Raw genomic sequence first — 19,140 nt, 5'->3', positions numbered from 1 at the left:
ACCTAATGAGTGAATAATGCTACATAAGAATTTGATTTATCTGATGTTCAATTAAATAATCTAAATAGTTTTTATCTGTGTTTTGAATTAGGATTAACCTTCAGTTCTTTAAAATTTATTTTGAACCAGGTCAAATAAAAGTGTCAAGCCCAAAGCCAATGTCCATCAGAATGGAGTTGGCAAGAAAAATAAAACAAAATCAAGTAAAGAAAAGAACCCTCCCATATTAAGTAATAGTAAATAAGTAAATAGAAGAATTCATTCATAAATGTTACATTTCCTTTCTGTGAAACTGGTTTTGTACAAAATTAAGTAGACTGGAAACCTGTTATGATAATTTGATTCTTAACACGTATCTCAGTAAACTATTATGAAACCCAAATTACAATTAAATTATTTTTAGTTAAATAGGACTCTAATGGTAAATGATTTTTAAAGAGCTTCTTAATTTTTTATAGAAAGACAACATGTTCTGATGATAGAATGAGAACATAAATAAAGTTCACCTTTAGTAAGGTATAATAGACATGCAGCATATAACTGTCCACATTGTACACATTTGGCTATTTTTCTAAAATTAAATATAAGCACAATCCACAGCAAAACCGCAAGGAATTACTTACTCTTAGGGGGGAAAAAACACCAACGCTTAACTTTTGATGTCATGGAAACAGAACATTTTAATTGCTCTCCCTGCACAGTTGTTTTTCCATTAGCTAACAATTAATCAACTATTGTGAAATGTCTGTAAGTTTGTTTTAAAACGTATATCTTAGAATTACAACACAGTTTAATAAAATGTGTAGTAGTATAGCAAAATATGGAAAAAACAGTGATGGTCAATGTTATTTTCAGAAAAGATTCTGCATTCATCCAACAGTTGACAATCAGCTAATCTCTGAATCTTCTATTTAATTTTTTCCTATTTCTTTTCACCATACATTGACCTCTTATCTTTAATTGTGATCATTTTTCCCTCACCCCTGTTACAGCAACATCCCATCTCTTGTTTACTCTCCTGAACATTTGTGATGAAGGCTTCACAGCTAAATGTAAAATGTTTAGCATCTCTCTGCTGTGCAGCTTGGTTTTCTATCTCTCCCTTTTAGCCTATTTACTGGTAAATAAGTTTGAAAATGGAAATATCCCATATGATGTGTTTGCAGCACACAATACCAAAAAGTGACTAAACTCTACAAAATCCTGTACAGCAATGGAATGGCTTACTATAATAACACACATTATTCTTTCCTTCCCAGCACTCTTAGTTAAAACTCTTGAAAAAAATGTTTTATTCATTGTTGACAGTTTGAGAGATGGATGATTTGTAGTTCAAAGTGCTATTTTAAATGAAGGACATAAACCTGATTTATCTTCATATTACATAAACCACATTACCAAAGAGAAAAATACTTAAAATGAGAACTTTTAGTATACAAAATAAATACAAGGGTTTAAAAAAAAGTAGAGCACAAAATACAAAGTAACAGAAAAAACAACATTCAACCCACAGTTCCTTATGGGCCTAACAGTAGAATGGCTGAACCAGCTTTCACCTTAGTACGTCAGACAACATTCCCCTCAAACACCTGCCATACTTCTCATTTCACACCCCTGGTGTGTCTTCCTTGAATCTGTCAAGCTCTAATCAGCACTTAAGTTCCCAAATTTAACCTCAAAAAAGTTCTAAACTAGGGGTAGCTTTATTTCCTCTTTTGAGGTCAACTCCAGTCCTGCTCCCCAATATATGTATGCCAGGAGCAGGGTAACATTTCTCTCTGGAGCAACAGGCTACAGGTCCGCATCTATATCCATTGGTATCCCTGTTAACCCACTGAAGACCTAAATATGGACACTGATTACCAGTTCTCTAGCACAATAGGGAACTTTCTTTGGTATTTACCACTATGCCTTTCTTCTTCTCCAGTACAATAACAACAAAAACAACATTTATTTATATAGCACATTTTCATACAAACAGTGTAGCTCAAAGTGCTTTACAAGAAAGAGAAAAAAGACAAAATAAATAATTACAATTAGGGGACACTAATTAACATAGAATAAAAGTAAGGTCCGATGGCCAGGGAGGACAGAAAAAACAAAAAAAACTCCAGACGGCTGGAGAAAAAAATAAAATCTGCAGGGGATCCAGGCCATGAGACTGCCCAGCCCCCTCTAGGCATTCTACCTAACATACAGTAAATCAATCAGTGCTCATTGTATTCAGGGTTCTCATGGAAGAATTTGATGATGATGGTCATGTGTACTTCTGGCCTTTAATCCATCAATGTAAGGACGTTACAGTGCTTTGATCAGGTGGTGGTGGCGCAGATCGCCACCACAGAAAACCGGAAAAAGAACAGAAGAGAATGTAGGGGTTAGTACGGATTTTGGAGCCACCATGAATAATAATGATAATCAATTGAATATACAGAGCATCGGGATTTAACTAAGATGAAGCTATGAGAAAGCCATGTTAAAGTAATGTGTTTTGAGCAGTGTTTTAAAGTGCTCCACTGTATTAGCCTGGCGAATTCCTATTGGCAAGCTATTCCAGATTTTAGGAGCATAACAGCAGAAGGCCGCCTCACCACTTCTTTTAAGTTTAGCTCATGGAATTCTAAGTATACACTCATTTGAAGATCTAAGGTTACAATTTGGAGTGTAAGGTGTAACACATTCCAAAATATAAAATGGAGCGAGATTATTTAAGGCTTTGTAAACCACAAGCAGTATTTTAAAGTCAATTCTAAATGACACAGGTAACCTGTGTAGTGACATCAAAACTGGGGTGACGTACTCGGATTTTCGTTTCCAAGTTAAGGTTCTAGCAGCTGCATTCTGCACTAATTGCAATCGATTGATGTCTTTTTTTTGGTAGTCCTGAGAGGAGTGCGTTACAGTAATCTAGCCGACTGAAAAGAAAAGCGTGAATTAATTTTTCAGCATCATGCAATGTTATAAGAGGTCTAACTTTTGCTATATTTCTTAAGTGAAATAAAAAACAATAAGCTATCATCCAATTTGTTTCTCATCTCTTGGTTACCTTGTTAGGCTTCCTTATCCATGAAAATGTTGGTTTTAATACTTTTGGTGTGGGCCTCTTGGCCTTTTTTTGTCAGTATACCCTTTGATTTCAATTTAAAAAAATGGTAAAATGAACCTCAAGAAAATCATATTAATAAATAAAAGGTTCTTGTGTTACCTGACTAATACTGAGGGGTATAGAACACATCTCTTAAATAAATTTGTTTTATTTATTTTTTCATTTTAATATTAATAACTAAAGTGACATCTATGGTGTTACGGGTCAATTTCGACCCATAGATATTTACATCAAGAAAAGGCAAAAAAATATTTTTTTCAGCAATAGAACTTTAATATAAACTGAAAAAAATGAAAAGCAGAACAGGTCATGACACAAAATATATATTTGCATGGTCAAATAAACAAAAACCAATCAAGAAAATCAAACAAATAGAAATCAATTACAAGTTCCAAAACTAATACAAAGCTAAATCAAAGTAAAAACCTCTGTGTGCAAGAACATGCTTGTGTATGTGTGTGTTTAGACGCATGTGTGGCAAAAAGTGACACTTTTTGAGTGTTCTTTGCAGAGATATTTCTTGCAGTTGAAACACAATACATTTGTCTTTCTGTCCTTACTGCTTGGTCAGACCTGACACCTCTTTCTTTTCGAATCAGGCGGCCTGACTGGGGTTGGGGCTGTTTCGGTTGGTGTTGAGGCAGGGCTGGCTGAGGAGGATGCTGATGCAGATTTTCTCTGTGTTGCTGATGGTGAGGATGGAGTGCTGGGTGAGCTCTGCAGCTGTCTGACAAAGGCTGCAGCGTCTGGGTCTAAGGGCACCCGTTCCCTTTGCCTAATGTGTGGCTTGACAAGGGAATTTCCCAACTCCTCAAGAAACTGTCTCCGCTTGTTTTTTTTGGTTGAGTTCCACCCTTGGTGGATGTGGCTCCACAGTACAAATGCATTATATGCAGACACATCAAGGATGTTGTAAAACACAACCATTGGCCATCTTCTGGTCATTCGCTGGCATGTGTATGTGGCTGTCAGCTTGTCCAGGTTGTCCACTCCTCCTTTGTTTTTGTTATAGTCGTGGATAATTGTCGGCTTTTTGTCACTTCCTGATGATACAGCTGCGTCTTTGTGAAGAGTAGACATGAGTATCACATTCCGGTTTCTTTTTGGACAATATGAGACAACAGTGGTGGTGTCTGTAAAAGCAAACTTTGAGGAAAGTGGAGCCCTGCCCTTCACCTGCAAGATTTCAGCAGGCAACTCAGGTTTATTTTTCTTCACTGTTCCCACCATGGTAAGTTTCCTCTTGAGAAGTTCTTGTCCGAGGTCATAGCTGGTAAAAAAATTGTCACAAGTGATATTGTGACCCTGCAGTCCAGTGGTCATATCGAGGACCACACGTTTTCCTTGGTTTTTCTCAGGGATGCCACTCGCAGCTTTGCCTGTGTAAATCTGTAGATTCCAGGCATAGTTGGTTCTTGCGTCACAGGCTGTCCAGATTTTTATGCCGTATTTCCCTGGCTTACTGGGTATGTATTGCCGGAAGGGGCATTTTCCTCGAAAAGGGACAAGACGTTCATCCACTGTCACCTCTGGCCCTGGGTTGAACATCAGCGGAAGGAGCTGCACCCATCTCTCCCAGATATCCCTGATGGGACCAAGCTTGTCAGATCTCACTCTGGTCTCTCTGTTGTCAAATCTGAGGACTCTTGATATCATTTGAAATGTCTGAAGTGACATTGTTGCCCGGAAAATATTTCTGCCTGTTGATGCGTCCCATAGACTATCAGTGGCCTCATTGCAGGATCTGTACACTCCAGCAAGAAGAAGAACACCAATGAAAGCATCCAGGTATTCCTCATCAGTGTCTTTCCACATGTCGCCATGGACTTTTTTTCCTTCAAGGTTCGTCATAGTAATGATGATTCTTTTTAGTGACAATGGCATAAATAGCTCAAAACATGTTTTGATGTCACTGACTCTGGTCAGAGCAAACCTTGTGATTCCAGGGGTCATTTTGATGACATTTCAGCAGCTGCCTTGCCATGTACATCATGAGGTACTGAGCTCCAAAAGATCTTACCATTTTTGGACTTGAATCTTTCAGCAGGAGCAGCTTCAGCACCAGTGACCTCATTCGACTCATCAGATGTGTCTGTGTCTTCTGGATGATACTCCACATTGTCTTCCTCCTCAGAAACCTGCTCATCTGAATCGCTATGCTGCTCTGTGTCCTCTCCTTCATTTTCACCAAAAATATGATCCAGAACTTGGCTCACTGTAAATCTTCTTCTCATTTTTGCATGCTGCAAATTGTAAATGTGCACTCTGCAAGTCAAATGGCCACTCAAATGAGTGAATTCACCTCACATGTCTGGACATGCCCGTCTTTGTTTGTTTTGTTTTTGTGCAGGTATACTGGAAAGCCACGCAAAATGAGAAAGCTCACATGATTAGGAGAGGAGCTGGTTGTCAGTGTGTCAGCTGACAGTGCACTTAGGATTTCAGTTTTGGCTCTAATTATTGCTTTATCATCGTTTTATCATAACTGGGTCGAAACCGACCCTAACAACACAAAGGTCATAATTTCAACCAGAGCATTTTATAATTTAGTAAAAATATTTTTTTTTGCTTTATTTTGTTGAAATAGAGGTTCCTGACAAAGTCAAAAAGCCTTGATGCAATAAACAAATTTATGTGATTCTTGTATGCATTTAAAATTTAAAACGGGTCGGTGCAGACCCTAACACAAGAGGAAGTTAACCTACATGGCCTTTCCTGTATAAATGTTTTTTACTCATAGTTGACCAACATGTGTTCCTGAAATTCTCTTTAATAGATACATCAGTAAGAACATTTTGAAGTGAATCACTTTTTCTTGGACAGAGTAAAATGTTTAGGAATTCATTAAAAACTGTCATATTAAGTTGAATTGCATACAGATGTATCTGCTTGCTCGGACTTTTCCAGACATTTCACTGACAAAGAATGATGAGAGATTATGGCTGCCTCCTAAAGCCACTATTAAAGGTCATGTTCAACAAGTCCTCACACATTATCTTGTTGACTTTCAGTGGCCCTAAAGGATAATACAACAAACACAAAATATTTATGTAGACCCTGCTTTATTTAGCAAAGGCAGCTGCTTTATGTTCTTCCAATACTACTACTTTCAATTTGCATAGAAAATAATTGTGAACTGTTGAGCAGAACATACATTCAGCCAACAGTTTAATGTTATAACAGTAATGGTAATACATTAAATCACGATTCTAACATTATTGCCAGACCAAAAGATACCAGGAATGAAATATAGTTGAATATTTTGACCTCATGAACTAGAGGTAATCTTTTCCTCTTGTAAACGTGTTTTTGTTCCTGTAATTTTTATCATTATGTTAGCAACATCATCACTGTGATATTTTTTTTTCCTTTATGCTGTGATGTTGTTGTTAACAACAGTGTCCCTTATGAAACATGTTCTGCTAGTGATGTGACATGTGACACCAACAAGGCAAAGCTGTTTAAGTTGCTGTTGTGCTGCACTCCTTGTCCAAGATTTGAATTAACTTGAAAAATCAAAGTCTGTTTTGGTTTTAGTTAGGGGAAGGATAAAAACTTATCATTAGGATCTCTTGGTCACCTTATACTGTATGACTGTTGATTCTTGGATATAGTTTTAGAATTAGTTGCTCAGTCATTCACATTTCCTTTCTGGTATCTGACCCCTGTGAGTGTATCCTGAGCATTAATTTATATAATCCTCCACAGGTTGTCCATTTTGGGTCTTTGCAGTCAACTCTCAGTCCATTGGACCCACCTATTCTTATTCTAGATATTAACATTTGCAGACTCTTGGCTGCTTGCACAGTGGTATGAATTTGGATCTAATCATCTGAATGTAAATAGCTCACAAAAAATAGCAAAGCAGCTCCCTCTCTATTTCTCATTCGTTCATTTCATCCACATTTGTCTCCCTCACCATGTGTCCTGTTCCTCTAAGCTCTAGATCTGTGAGCTTTGTGCCTAATTGAATTTCAGAACCTAATGTTTTCCAAATGGAAGACAATGTTATAGGAGGGGTCTCTTGTCATAAATCTTTCCATCAAGTATAATTTCAGGAAGTCAAAAAAAAAAAAAAACATTAAAACTAAGAAGTAAACACCAGGGGCCTCATGTATAAATGATGCGTACGCACAAAAATGTTGCGTACTCCCGTTTCCATGCTCAAATTGCGATGTATAAAACCTAAACTTGGTGTAAAGCCACACACATTTTCACGCCAGCTAAATGCATGGCGTACACAAGTTCTCTGCTCGGTTTTGCAAACTGGCGGCACCCAGCGTCAAAGCAGTGCTATTGTTCCTGTGTGGTTTCCCTTTCTTTTTTAGATGCACATCCCTGACACGGCTTTATCAAATACACTGAAATTAACCGCATATTGTTTATTAGTTTAAGGCATCTGATTGTAATTAACCTGTAACAATATAATGGTCCATGGAATGGCCAAACTATATCAAATACCATAGCTGCTTTAGCGTTGTTACTCTCACTGCACCTTCTTCTTTCAGCTGCTTCCGTTAGGGGTTGCCACAGCGGAGCATCTTTTTCCATATTACTCTCACTGCACCACTCGTAGTATTTATATCACTGTATCGGAGTATGGAATCACAGCTCTACAGCAGCTGATTGGAAAGAGAATTATTGGTATATAGCATCAAGCACACACTGCCTCAGCCACGCTGCCTATTTGAACTGCTTCCATACGGCAAATGCTTCAGACCCTTTCCTGTACTGACCTCGCGGTTCAGAAACAGTTTCATCCCAAGAACTGTAAACGCAATCAATCAGTCCATCAAGTGCTCCTAGTAGAACTGTTTGTACTAATAAGTACAATCACCTCACTGTAAACTTGCAATACAGTTATAGTATTGCACAACCTGAGCCACTTTAGCGCGTATTTACATATGATGACGATATCATTTTTAAGATGAAATGCAGCAAAATATGTTTATTACATTATACAGATAGAACATTAACTTCATTTAAATAATCTACAGTATGATGAAGCCTAAGTTAGAAGCATTAATCACTGTGCCAAAATGCTGCACAAATTAGAATAATTATTTTCCATTATTTTGATTTTATAATTCAGACCTTATCTGAGTAAGATGATTATAAGTCCATACAGCATAAAAGCTGGGAATGTGTATTATTAATCATCTAATCTAAATATGTGACTGAATGAACAATCTTACTTACTGTCACTCCCGGATCTCCTTTTTCTCCTTTCTGCCCCTCTAAACCAGGTTCACCCTAGTTAAAAAAAATGTATTATAACTTTGAGCAATCAATTGAGAATGTTTAAATCTTTAAAACAGGTATGTTATCCAATTATTTAGATAGATAGATAGATAGATAGATAGATAGATAGATAGATAGATAGATAGATAGATAGATAGATAGATAGATAGATAGATAGATAGATAGATAGATAGATAGATAGATAGATAGATAGATAGATAGATAGATAGATAGATACTTTATTAATCCCAAGGGGAAATTCACAATTTTTCTGGGCTTTCCTGTAGGTAGAACTCAAAATGAAATCTGCAGTGCTTTTAAAACTTGTACATTTTTAATTAGTGATAGTAGTCTCTAAATTTTCAAAAAATATAACCTTCTTTTCATACCTGTTCTATTCAATGTGAACTAGGAAGCAAACTCATTCAAACAGGTTGTATTATTAGAGTGTCAGAGGTTAATTAAAGTTTTTCTTCTAAGGTAGAACAAGTCAGTGACAGAGGTTGGTCGACAAGGCATTAGGTTCTTCACTAAACTACAAGGGCATTACTGAACTCACAGACTCAAAAACAAAACTTGCTTCAAAACCTAAATTATTTGTTTGGTCAAGTACAAGTCTCACATGAAGCATTGTCTTGTCTTCGGGTTTTAAAGCCTAGGTAGAAATTATGATGGCGTGTTTCTGTTACATTACTGAAGGAATGAGGCATCATAATTTAACACTTGAAAACTCCAGATACTCTGTTGCCGTTTCCATTTGTACTATTAAAATCCAAAAGCTTGGTTTGGCTAAATTTCCTACTATTTGTTTGTACTTTGTGTTCTTCCTTGTTCTCTTGTGAAATCAAAATAACAAACAAACCATTTATGTATAGATTTGGGCTCTGTGGTGTTATACTGTGTATAGAGAGAAACCCTAAGGGTGTCCCCTCACATTAAAATGTTTACTAATAAATGGATGAATGGATTAATCAATCTTGAATATACAGTGTACTAAACTGAAGAGTTTCATTTCTGCTCCCATTTACGCCATTTCTTAAAGAAAATCTCAGATATAACATGATCTAAATGCAATTTAGTTGTCAAGGCAACAAAATTATGGTATAACATTTGCACATTTTTGCCTAATGTGGAAAGATCAGTAATAAACGGCAAGGAAATGTTTAAACAGATCATTCATTACTGACTTGAATTTATTGATACTGTATCAAAATGTCACTTTAGTAGGTCAAGGTAGGCTGAGTAATTCATCTTTATTTTAAGGAGAAAATGTTAATGCTTAATAAAAGAACAGATTGCTCATTCATTATGATAGTGCTCCATTTCCAACACTCTGTTCGTAAAGTACATGATTTCCTTCATCAGACAAATTGTGAGTGCTTCATTTCACGCTAAATACCATATGTGAAATATAGACAATAGATTTTGCACAATTTTTCTAACTTACTGTTTCTAATTTAACAATAGACATTTCATGGGTTGGAAAGGTTTCAGTAAAATATTCTTACATTTTGTCCATTTTCCCCAGGGGTACCAGGTTCTCCACGCTTACATGGTTTTGCTCTTCCACGCCTTCCTTTTTCACCCTTTAAAACAATCATAAACAATTAAATTCCTTTCTATTCATTAACTTATAGAAGAAACAAATCAAAATTCAAATAGCAATATGTTTTATACAAAAAGGAATAAGAGTGCTTTTTTGTTTTAGATTTTTAGGCCACCTTAGCTTGAAAGCTAATAACCTACTATTTTGCTTTTTATGTAGAAAAATAACAGGAGAAAATATACTCTTAGGGCTTGTTTATACTTCACGCTCAGAACGCGTACGCGCACGCATCATGGCTGCCGTGTGTTCCCAGCGTTCATTTAACACGTCCTCTGAGCGTGCGCGAGTTGCAGTACTAGCCAAAAAGTTGGTATGTGATAAAAGTTTGAATGTGGTGGTTCGATGTGGTGAAGCAAAATGCAAAATGTTGCCTGAATGGTGTATTGACACATGTCCTGTTCCTAGACTCTGTCTTAATATCCTTGTTTTAGTTAGTATAATCTCAAGGTTTACTTCTATTAATAAAAATGCTTCAGATCTCCATTTCACATATCATTACAGGAGTCATGAGTTTTGGGATTAGCAAAGAATCTTTTGATAGAAGACAGAGGTGCAAAAGGAAGGAAAGTACTTGAAGTATGAGGGGGATGAGTATCAAGGTAAGAAGAGGCAGGAAGATGGAACAAGTTATCTTATCACAAAGTCAGCATTTGAACCTTTATTTAGTTAAGCCCAGTGAAGCTACAGGTTTATTGTTTTCACTTAGCTTCTTTCTTTTGTCACCAAGTTCAGTAAATGATGTAAAATAAATTTCATATAGAATATCATTAAATCCAGTGGGTAGCGCTGCTGCCTCGCAGTTGGGAGACCTGGGGTCCTGGGTTCACTTCCCGGGTTCTCCCTGTGTGGAGTTTGCATGTTCTCCCCGTGTCTGTGTGGGTTTCCTCCGGGCGCTCCGGTTTCCTCCCACAGTCCAAAGACATGCAGGTTAGGTGGATTGGCGATTCTAAATTGGCCCTAGTGTGTGCTTGGTGTGTGGGTGTGTTTGTGTGTGTCCTGCGGTGGGTTGGCACCCTGCCCGGGATTGGTTCCTGCCTTGTGCCTTGTGTTGGCTGGGATTGGCTCCAGCAGACCCCCGTGACCCTGTATTCGGATTCAGCGGGTTGGAAAATGGATGGATATCATTAAATCTCATCTTTGTAAAAAAATCCTGTTTTGCATATTTTATTGCTGGTTAATGTTCATCATACAATGTAATATTACAGTAGTAAATTATATGTCGTGTAGGTCAGAAAATTATATGTCACCTGTTTTGCACTTCTGAATATTTTCATAAAATGAGAAGCAGATTCACTCCAGCACATTAATTGCTTTAAATGCAGCCTACACACCAACATATACATGCATTAAGTGAAAATATATTTGCTGCTTTACAGCAAGTCAAAATGAGATAAAAGACTTCTGAGGTGTAAAAATCTATTTAGTTGAGACCGAGAAGGATCAGAAATGTCTTAATCATGAAAACTGCGGATATTTAATTAAATTATCTGAAATTCAAAAGAAATCTAATGGAACAAATAATCACCTTTCAAGACATAACAGAAAAAAGGTATTCAGGCTACTAATGTGTATCTAAATTACATAACTGAAACATTTTGGTTTAGTTCAAGATAGATACACTTTAAACATGCCAAATTAAACACAATAAATTAAAAATATAATGTAAGTAAAAACATGGTTAGAGATAAGAAGGCAGTACTTGACAATTTCACTACCTTTGGCCCTGGCTCTCCTTTTGGACCATTTAATCCAGGTGGTCCAATGTCACAATCTTGTCCATGTAGTCCAGTAGACCCTTTAAAACCAGGAAAGCCAGGAAAACCAGTAGAACCCTAAAAATTGAAGAGTCTTTAAAAATTAACATTTTTTGTAAATTAGAAATAGATTACCATATCTTTTGCCCTTTAATCCATATATCCATTACCTTAAACAATTCTTCCAGGTCAGGACTGTAGGGATCAATATCCTATACTGGAAGGAGCAGATGCAAGGAAGAAAGCATCTCTGCAGAGGATACTAGACCATGAGAAGGCATACTTATGGACACATCTGTATCAGGGCTATTCTTAGGTGGCAATTAATGTAACATGCATGTGTCTGGCATGTGAGGAGATGCTGGGTTACCTGGAGAAAATTGGAATGACAGTGACCTGGACCAGTAAATTGAACCCTGGTCCCTAGGACTGTCAGGTAGCAGCATTTTACCTGTTAAACACAATACCAGCATACTGTCTGTTTTCTTATTTAAAAATGGATAAATACATAAATTGGAATACTTTAAAACATCTGTAGCAGTCTTAATTGTGCACGTTCTATCTTTCACTTGATATTCTGAAAAATTAAAATGAATCCATAATTGAACTGGAAGATACAAGATGTATTACTAGAAAAAGTTACTTTTGTTCCCTTAAGGAGTTTTAGGGTGTAATCAGTGATATAATGAAGTAAAAAAGAAGTCAGGGGAAATTTCTGGTATTTTAAGTATATGTTCATAATGCTCTCAGTGCCTGCTTTGTTAATTCTAATGAGATGTTTTGGTGTTTTATGAGTAGCAGAGGACATTCAGGTAAGTCCTCCAAAGTTTTTCACTTTTTTCCAGAAATGGCAGCGTAAAGAGTAGCTACTCAACAGTCTCAGTGTGTTTCATTATGTGAGGTCTCTTTTGTTTTCAGTAAGTGTCTTAATGTTTTTTTTTCTTTTCTGCAAGAATTGTTCATTCCATGTTTGCACTAGGTAGGACTTTGATTGATTGTGTTTACCCAGTAAGGCAGGTGGTAGTTGTTTGTCTTCTAGCCTTATCCTTGCTTGATTTCCTTCCCTAGTTTTAATTTGAAAAATTTTGGCTCTTACAAGAAACCTAAGCAGAACAGGCATGTTTCACTACTAATAGAGTTCCTGTATTTCATATACTGTGATGAGTTACTGATGGGCAAAGGGTTGAGGCACAGGATAAAACATGGTTCCAGAAAGCCCAGGGATAAGCAGAGAGGGGGGGGGGGGGGGATGTTGGCTTGCTGGGAGGTGGGGGGACCCACTGGTAGTAGGGACTCATGCCATTATTCCAGTGTGGAAAGATGGGTCCTACTCAGGGTGTATAATGGTAATAGTCAGAGTTGAAGTGGTGATCAGGGCTCAGAAAAGACAAAGAGAGAGAGGGGTGGAAGGAGGCAAAAGGAGATCTTATTTTGGGGTGCTAGGGAGATGAGTAAAGTTAGTGAGCCACCCCTCCTGGTAGAGATAGGTCCAAAGAACAATTACAGTTACTGTTCCTTATATACTATATTTTTGATAACTGCACGTGTGTTTGTATATTTTTGCCTCCTTGGTGTTACTTTCTGAAAGTACTCCTTTCTTACTACAAAACAAACACTACTTTAAAAATGACAGGTAAGTGGTGGTTACATAAGATTATAGTGTTTAACTGCAACATATATAAATGGACCTTTTAATGAAATTGTGTAGCTATGCCATTTATACTTCCAGATGCTCTTTGTTCCTACAACATTAGAAAAGGAAGCAGTGACAGACAAACAGAAATAGCTGCATACAGAAAAGCCTGTGATTACTTCATTGAATGGTTTTGTGTTGCATATACTTTGGAAGAAATATAGTTTGAATTTGCACTTATTTATTTATTTATTTTCCCCAAAAATTCCTCAAGTGGGAGTAAACAAAAAAAAATACTCTCTAAACATCTTTCCTATATATGACCATGAGATATTTCCACTTAATCTCAATAAAGTTATAAGAGTCGGCTTTAATTCTACAACAAGCAGAAATAAATACAGTAAAATCTGTTTATACCTATAAAGTGACTTTTATATTGTACAGCGGGAACAAAACAGGAATGATCTGCAGAATATTCACTTTTCTTTTTTGATGAAATTATAACATTTCGGTACAAAGTGTTTGTGTCATGTTCTTAATTCTTTTTTCTCTTTGATCTTCCAGTTAGCAATTGATTTACAATGGAAATAAAATAAGGAAAAGTGGATTACACTGGACCTTTATGTACATGTTATGCATCTAATGTAGTATTAGTGTATACACTGTATGAGTGTAGTACTAGGAGCAATTGTCATTGGCTGGTTTTACTTTGGTGGAGATATTAATGGTTTAAAACATGTATATTTCACCTTCTTGCCAAAATATCATCCAACTCAAATGAAACTCAATTTGATCTCCTAATGTGTAAGAATATCTGAAGAACTAAAAATTTTGTACTAATTAGAGTTATAAATAAATAATAATTAATGAGAGTTGCCAATGTAGAGTTTGTTACTAGTGTACACACCAGTGTTAAATTGTAACAAAATGTACCGCTGGCTTGAGTCAGTCTCCATCTGGGATTTGAACACTGAGATCTAAGCATTGGGTTAATTTCAAGATGCAAAACGAGCAAACTCTTCTCAAGCTTAGGTAACAATTTGCTATAATTCGTAAAGTTGGGACCAATGAAGTTTTGGTGTGGTTTCAAGGCTTCTAGAATTTAACATAATTACGTGCAGAGGTCAGCATACACTAAATCTGGCATTCCAGCAGTGAGTGTGTACCTTCTACTGCTATTCATCTGTATACTGGGGCTATGTAATGGATAAAGGTTTTCACACAGAAATTAATCCTGGGGTTCACTGAAAGCTCCAGTAAAAATCTTTGATTAAGGGATTAGATGCACTAAAGCTGCAATTGACCATCTCTGGTAAATACTTGTACTCTTGGATTGAAGATGCAAAAGATTATAAGTGCCATCAAATTTTTCTTCTTATATTCCAAAAGAACTTCCAGTGTTCACTACAGGAGCACTAATGTAATTTCTGCTGTGTCCAGGTAAGACAAAGTTCAAGTTAACCCTGCAAATGTTGAGCAGACCTGGGGTGACACATTTAGCATTGTGGCATTCAGATGAGTGCCCCATGCGCAAGCAGGATTACAAGGAAACTGGAAAAATATGTACTTGATATTTTCCCTTATGAAAGACAAAAACGACTCTCAATTCTAACCCAAAAGCTAAAAACTAATGACATACCACAAAAATAAAAAAGGCAAATACAATGCATTGACAGCAAATGAAAAAAATAAAACCTCCATGGTCGCTTTACAAAAAAATCATGATGAAAGTGCAAAAAAGAAAAAGGTTCATTAAAAAAAATCAGAAGCTGATGATGCTGTAAACGGTCTGCTTAACAAACATGGCTCTGCTTGGAAGGGCATCACTTCATTGAGATTTTCCACTTGTGGGAGAATCTGCATACCACAGAGATACACTATTGGCTCCATCTGTTAGTTTGCTCTTTATGTGGCTCTGTAATCCTTCAACTGCCAAGTGTGTTTTGTTTCAAGTCTGTTCAACTATGTCACTTATTTCTGTTTATTTCTTATTCTATTTGATTGATGTGTTAAAAACTCCACTCTTGTTTCTTAATTGAGACCCATGCTTCAATATACACATAGGCTTGACTCAGAAAATGGAAAGGTAATTTGTTAAATCACAAAATCCTTTCCTTTCTTTCCTGATACAATAAATAATATTAAATTAAAGAATGATAATAATACAGGTGAAAAACAGACAATAACTATGTATAATGTTAAATATTAACGTTTACCCCCCCTGGTGGAATTAAAGAGTCGCATAGTTCTATCTATCTATCTATCTATCTATTTATTTTAATCCCCATTTTTGATAATCCCCACGGAGACTGACCTTACTGTAAGGGGAGGACTTCTGCATTCACTCACTAATGAATACTAAGCCAAGGTGCCCACACCTTTCCACTGGCCATTTCTACATGGTACAGTCCTAGAGGCAGTTACAAAGATGCACAGAATAGGGGTACTGGGAGTACTGGGGCTTCTCATAAGTAAATTAAATCTGCTGCTGTAAATTTAAAGGATGCTGAATAATTTGTCACTACAGTACATTGTAAAATATGCATGCACCATAATATATTACCTTTAAATTTCTGGTGTAATTAATAATACAGTTGCATAAATATGCCTTAGAAAGTATATTTCTTATTTTTATATAATATATATATTTTGAAAAAGAATGTACTTTTATCAAAAATATTTTTATTCAGTTATATGCCATTTCAACTATAACATAAACATGAAGAAAATATTTTTATATTTATAATTCTTGATTTCTGTTTAGTTTTGAGATTAAATACCTACATTCATTCCAATCTTCTTTTATTATAAAAAGCTACACTCTATGGCCAAAAGTTTGTGAACACCTGACAATCACATCTATGTGAGCTTGTTAGACAACCCATTCCAAAACCCTGCGCATTAATATGGAATAGGCTCCCTTTTGCAGCACTAATAAAGGCTTTCCACAAGGTTTTAGTCCATTTCTGTGGGAATTACTGCCCATTTAGCCAAAAGAGCATTTGTTAGGTCAGGTCCTGATGATGGAGAAAAAGACCTGGCTCACAATCATCATTCCAATTTATCCCAAAAGTGTTCAATAGGGATGAAGTCAGAGCTCTGTGCAGGTCATTTGAATTCCTCTACACCACACTCAACAAACAATGTCTTTATGGACCTGGCTTTGTTGGCCCTCTACAAACTGTTACCACAAAGTTTGAAGCGTATAGCTGTCTAAAATGTCTTTGTATGCTGTAACATTAACAGTACTCTTCAGTGGAACCAAGAGGCCAAGCTCTAATGCTGAAAAACTGCCCCAGACCATTGTCCCTCCTCCACCAAACTTTACAAACACAGTGCTCTCCTGGCATTTGAGATACCTAGATTTGTCCATCAGATTTCTTCACACAGTACTGTATTAGAATAGTACATTCATCAAGTGCTAAAACATAACATATACCAACCTGGAATGATCCATTTTTTCCACTTAAATATTCTTGGTTACAAGATCTTTAGGTTAAATTGTGGCATGATTTATCTTGATTTTTACCTTTATGCAAACTGACACTTAAATTTCAATAAGAATATGTTTCAGAATATAATGAAATAAATGCATGCATTTTGAAAAATATGTATATTAAAAATCAGTATATTAAAAAAACTAATTTACATATTTTAAAATATATTACAGTAGACTACAAGATCCATTTTAATATATTTTTTAATTACATATTTACAAAAATCTATTTTACATATTTAATTTCCATATGAATCTGTTGTGTAAAAGCAAGGTTAGACAGCTCAGAAGCAGTTGGTGTAGCTTATGAACAATACACAATATAAAACAGATTCAATTAAAAACATGTAGACATGAATTAGTTCTCAAACAATGTTTACTGTTGCTTCCATTGCAAGCTTTATTGAAACAGACAGACAATATATCCAATTTTGGTAAACTAAAGGTTAAATCAAAAAAGAAGACAGCATTTAATAAAGTTCACATCTTTTGGGAAATAAATTAGGAAGTCACTGGGGCCATTGATTAGAAGTAAGTATTTACATAAAAATCACCTGTGTGATTGATGGTGTGTGTTGCAACAAGAAACACAATGTAGCTCTCATTTACCATTCAATTGACCCTTTGTGAATTCTGGTGTAATTGAACTTCTTCTGCATTAATCACAGAAGCTGAGAAACATAACATGGACACCAGCTATCCAAACATCCTTGAGTATATAAAAGAGGTGTATACCCAATGATTACATCATACGTTGTAATGTAAAACGTTAATAATGCAGATAAGAGGTGCATACTATTGGTTCTGAGCATTGAAAATAAATAATCCAAAATTATCTCTACATTACTTTAAAATGATGGTAATAAACTCAAATGTAAAATATGTTTCATATTATATTTTATTATATGTAGCACCCCTTAAACATTTGACAGCACCGCCGCCTCCTAATTAATGCAGTGCCATGGAGATGTCTTAAATATTGACAACAATTAAAGTCGCAAAGTCTTTATTGACACAATTTAGGGACTATTTAAAATAATTCACATCATGAACCCACCAATTTGGTCTGGAGTAGGTTCACAAAGGTCTAAAAACACACAAAGAAAAATACATGCAACTCAAACTGCACATAGTGAATAACAATATAACTCAACATAATACACAAGTAATCAAATCCTTCGTGATGTAAAGTTTAAAAAGAAAAACAGGAAAAAAACTCCGCACTTCGATCCTGTTGCAAACTCTTGCCCGAAGACCCCAAATAACAAAATGTAGGGGAAATGTTTCAATTTTCGTTCAGTCCCTGCATATTACCCTCAATGGGTCCATTTTGAGAGTACACAGTATTTAAAAAAAAAGAAAAACCGATAACCCTGACTCCATTTGCCGCTCAAATGTCCACTGAAAGAAGAGAACTAACTTTATGTTCTGATCCACACACAACCTCTCTGATTTATAATGCAACACATTACAGAAAGGGCAACACAGCACCAAGCTCCCAAAATGTATTGAATCGCACACTCTGAGCTGCCTATGTAAACAAACTACGTCGTACTAAGACATGCTATGCCTTACTTTTAATGGCTGCAACTGAACCCCCACAAGCCCCAAATTACTTTGAAACAAATCACTCATTTCACTTAAATAGTATGGAATGCAATTATATTATATTATATGAGGGATGTTCAAAAAGTTTCCGCACTTTTATATTTTCGTTGGAAACAGTGAAGGCAGGAGGAGTAGTAATTGGGTATTAAAAAGTTGGTACGACGCTGGGAAAATTGAACTGCAAATGAAGGTGTCGATGTAGAAAAATGATAATAAATAGAGTTAAAAAAAGTGTGGAGACTTTTGAACGTCCCTCATATTATATTATATTATATTATATTATATTATATTATATTATATTATATTATATTATATTATATTATATCATGAACTGATGTCTCTCACCTTCAGAACACTGGTTCCCTTGGGTCTCAACTGTAGGCCTTTTACGGATGTACAAATGTGTAATATGTTAAATTTCTCTCTAACAATTTGTCTTAAATTTGTTGCACAATGAATATCACCTTGTCAAATGTATCCTTAACCTTTAATGAACCAATACTGGTAATCATCTGTCCTTACAGGTTCTCTTAATACATCATATACCATAAGAATGAAAAATCAAAAAAGAGAACTACTTAATTATCTTTTTTGTTTTTTTCTGGACAACAATGAGAAGAAATAAAATAGATACATTTTCTTCATTTTCTTTGCTTCTCAAAGTTTTCTTCTGAGAAAAAAAGAACCCAGTATTCT

At 35.8% G+C, this 19,140-nt stretch overlaps 1 protein-coding gene across 1 annotated transcript in view; it reads right to left on the bottom strand.

Annotated features, from left to right (window-relative positions):
• Window positions 1-19,140, bottom strand: part of col7a1l (collagen type VII alpha 1-like) — a 548,766-nt gene that overhangs the window by 39,253 nt on the left and 490,373 nt on the right. Inside the window, exons 101-103 of the mRNA XM_051929632.1 lie at window positions 11,669-11,785; window positions 9,856-9,933; window positions 8,306-8,359 (exon numbers count right to left, since the gene is read on the bottom strand). Of these exons, the coding sequence (XP_051785592.1) occupies window positions 8,306-8,359; window positions 9,856-9,933; window positions 11,669-11,785 (249 nt within the window). The remainder of the gene's footprint in view (window positions 1-8,305; window positions 8,360-9,855; window positions 9,934-11,668; window positions 11,786-19,140) is intronic.

Source organism: Erpetoichthys calabaricus, chromosome 1 (assembly GCF_900747795.2).
Source record: "Erpetoichthys calabaricus chromosome 1, fErpCal1.3, whole genome shotgun sequence".
Classification (NCBI taxonomy): Eukaryota; Metazoa; Chordata; class Cladistia; order Polypteriformes; family Polypteridae; genus Erpetoichthys; species Erpetoichthys calabaricus.
Note: the sequence above shows the minus strand (reverse complement) of the source record. Positions and strands in the feature narration are given on the sequence as shown.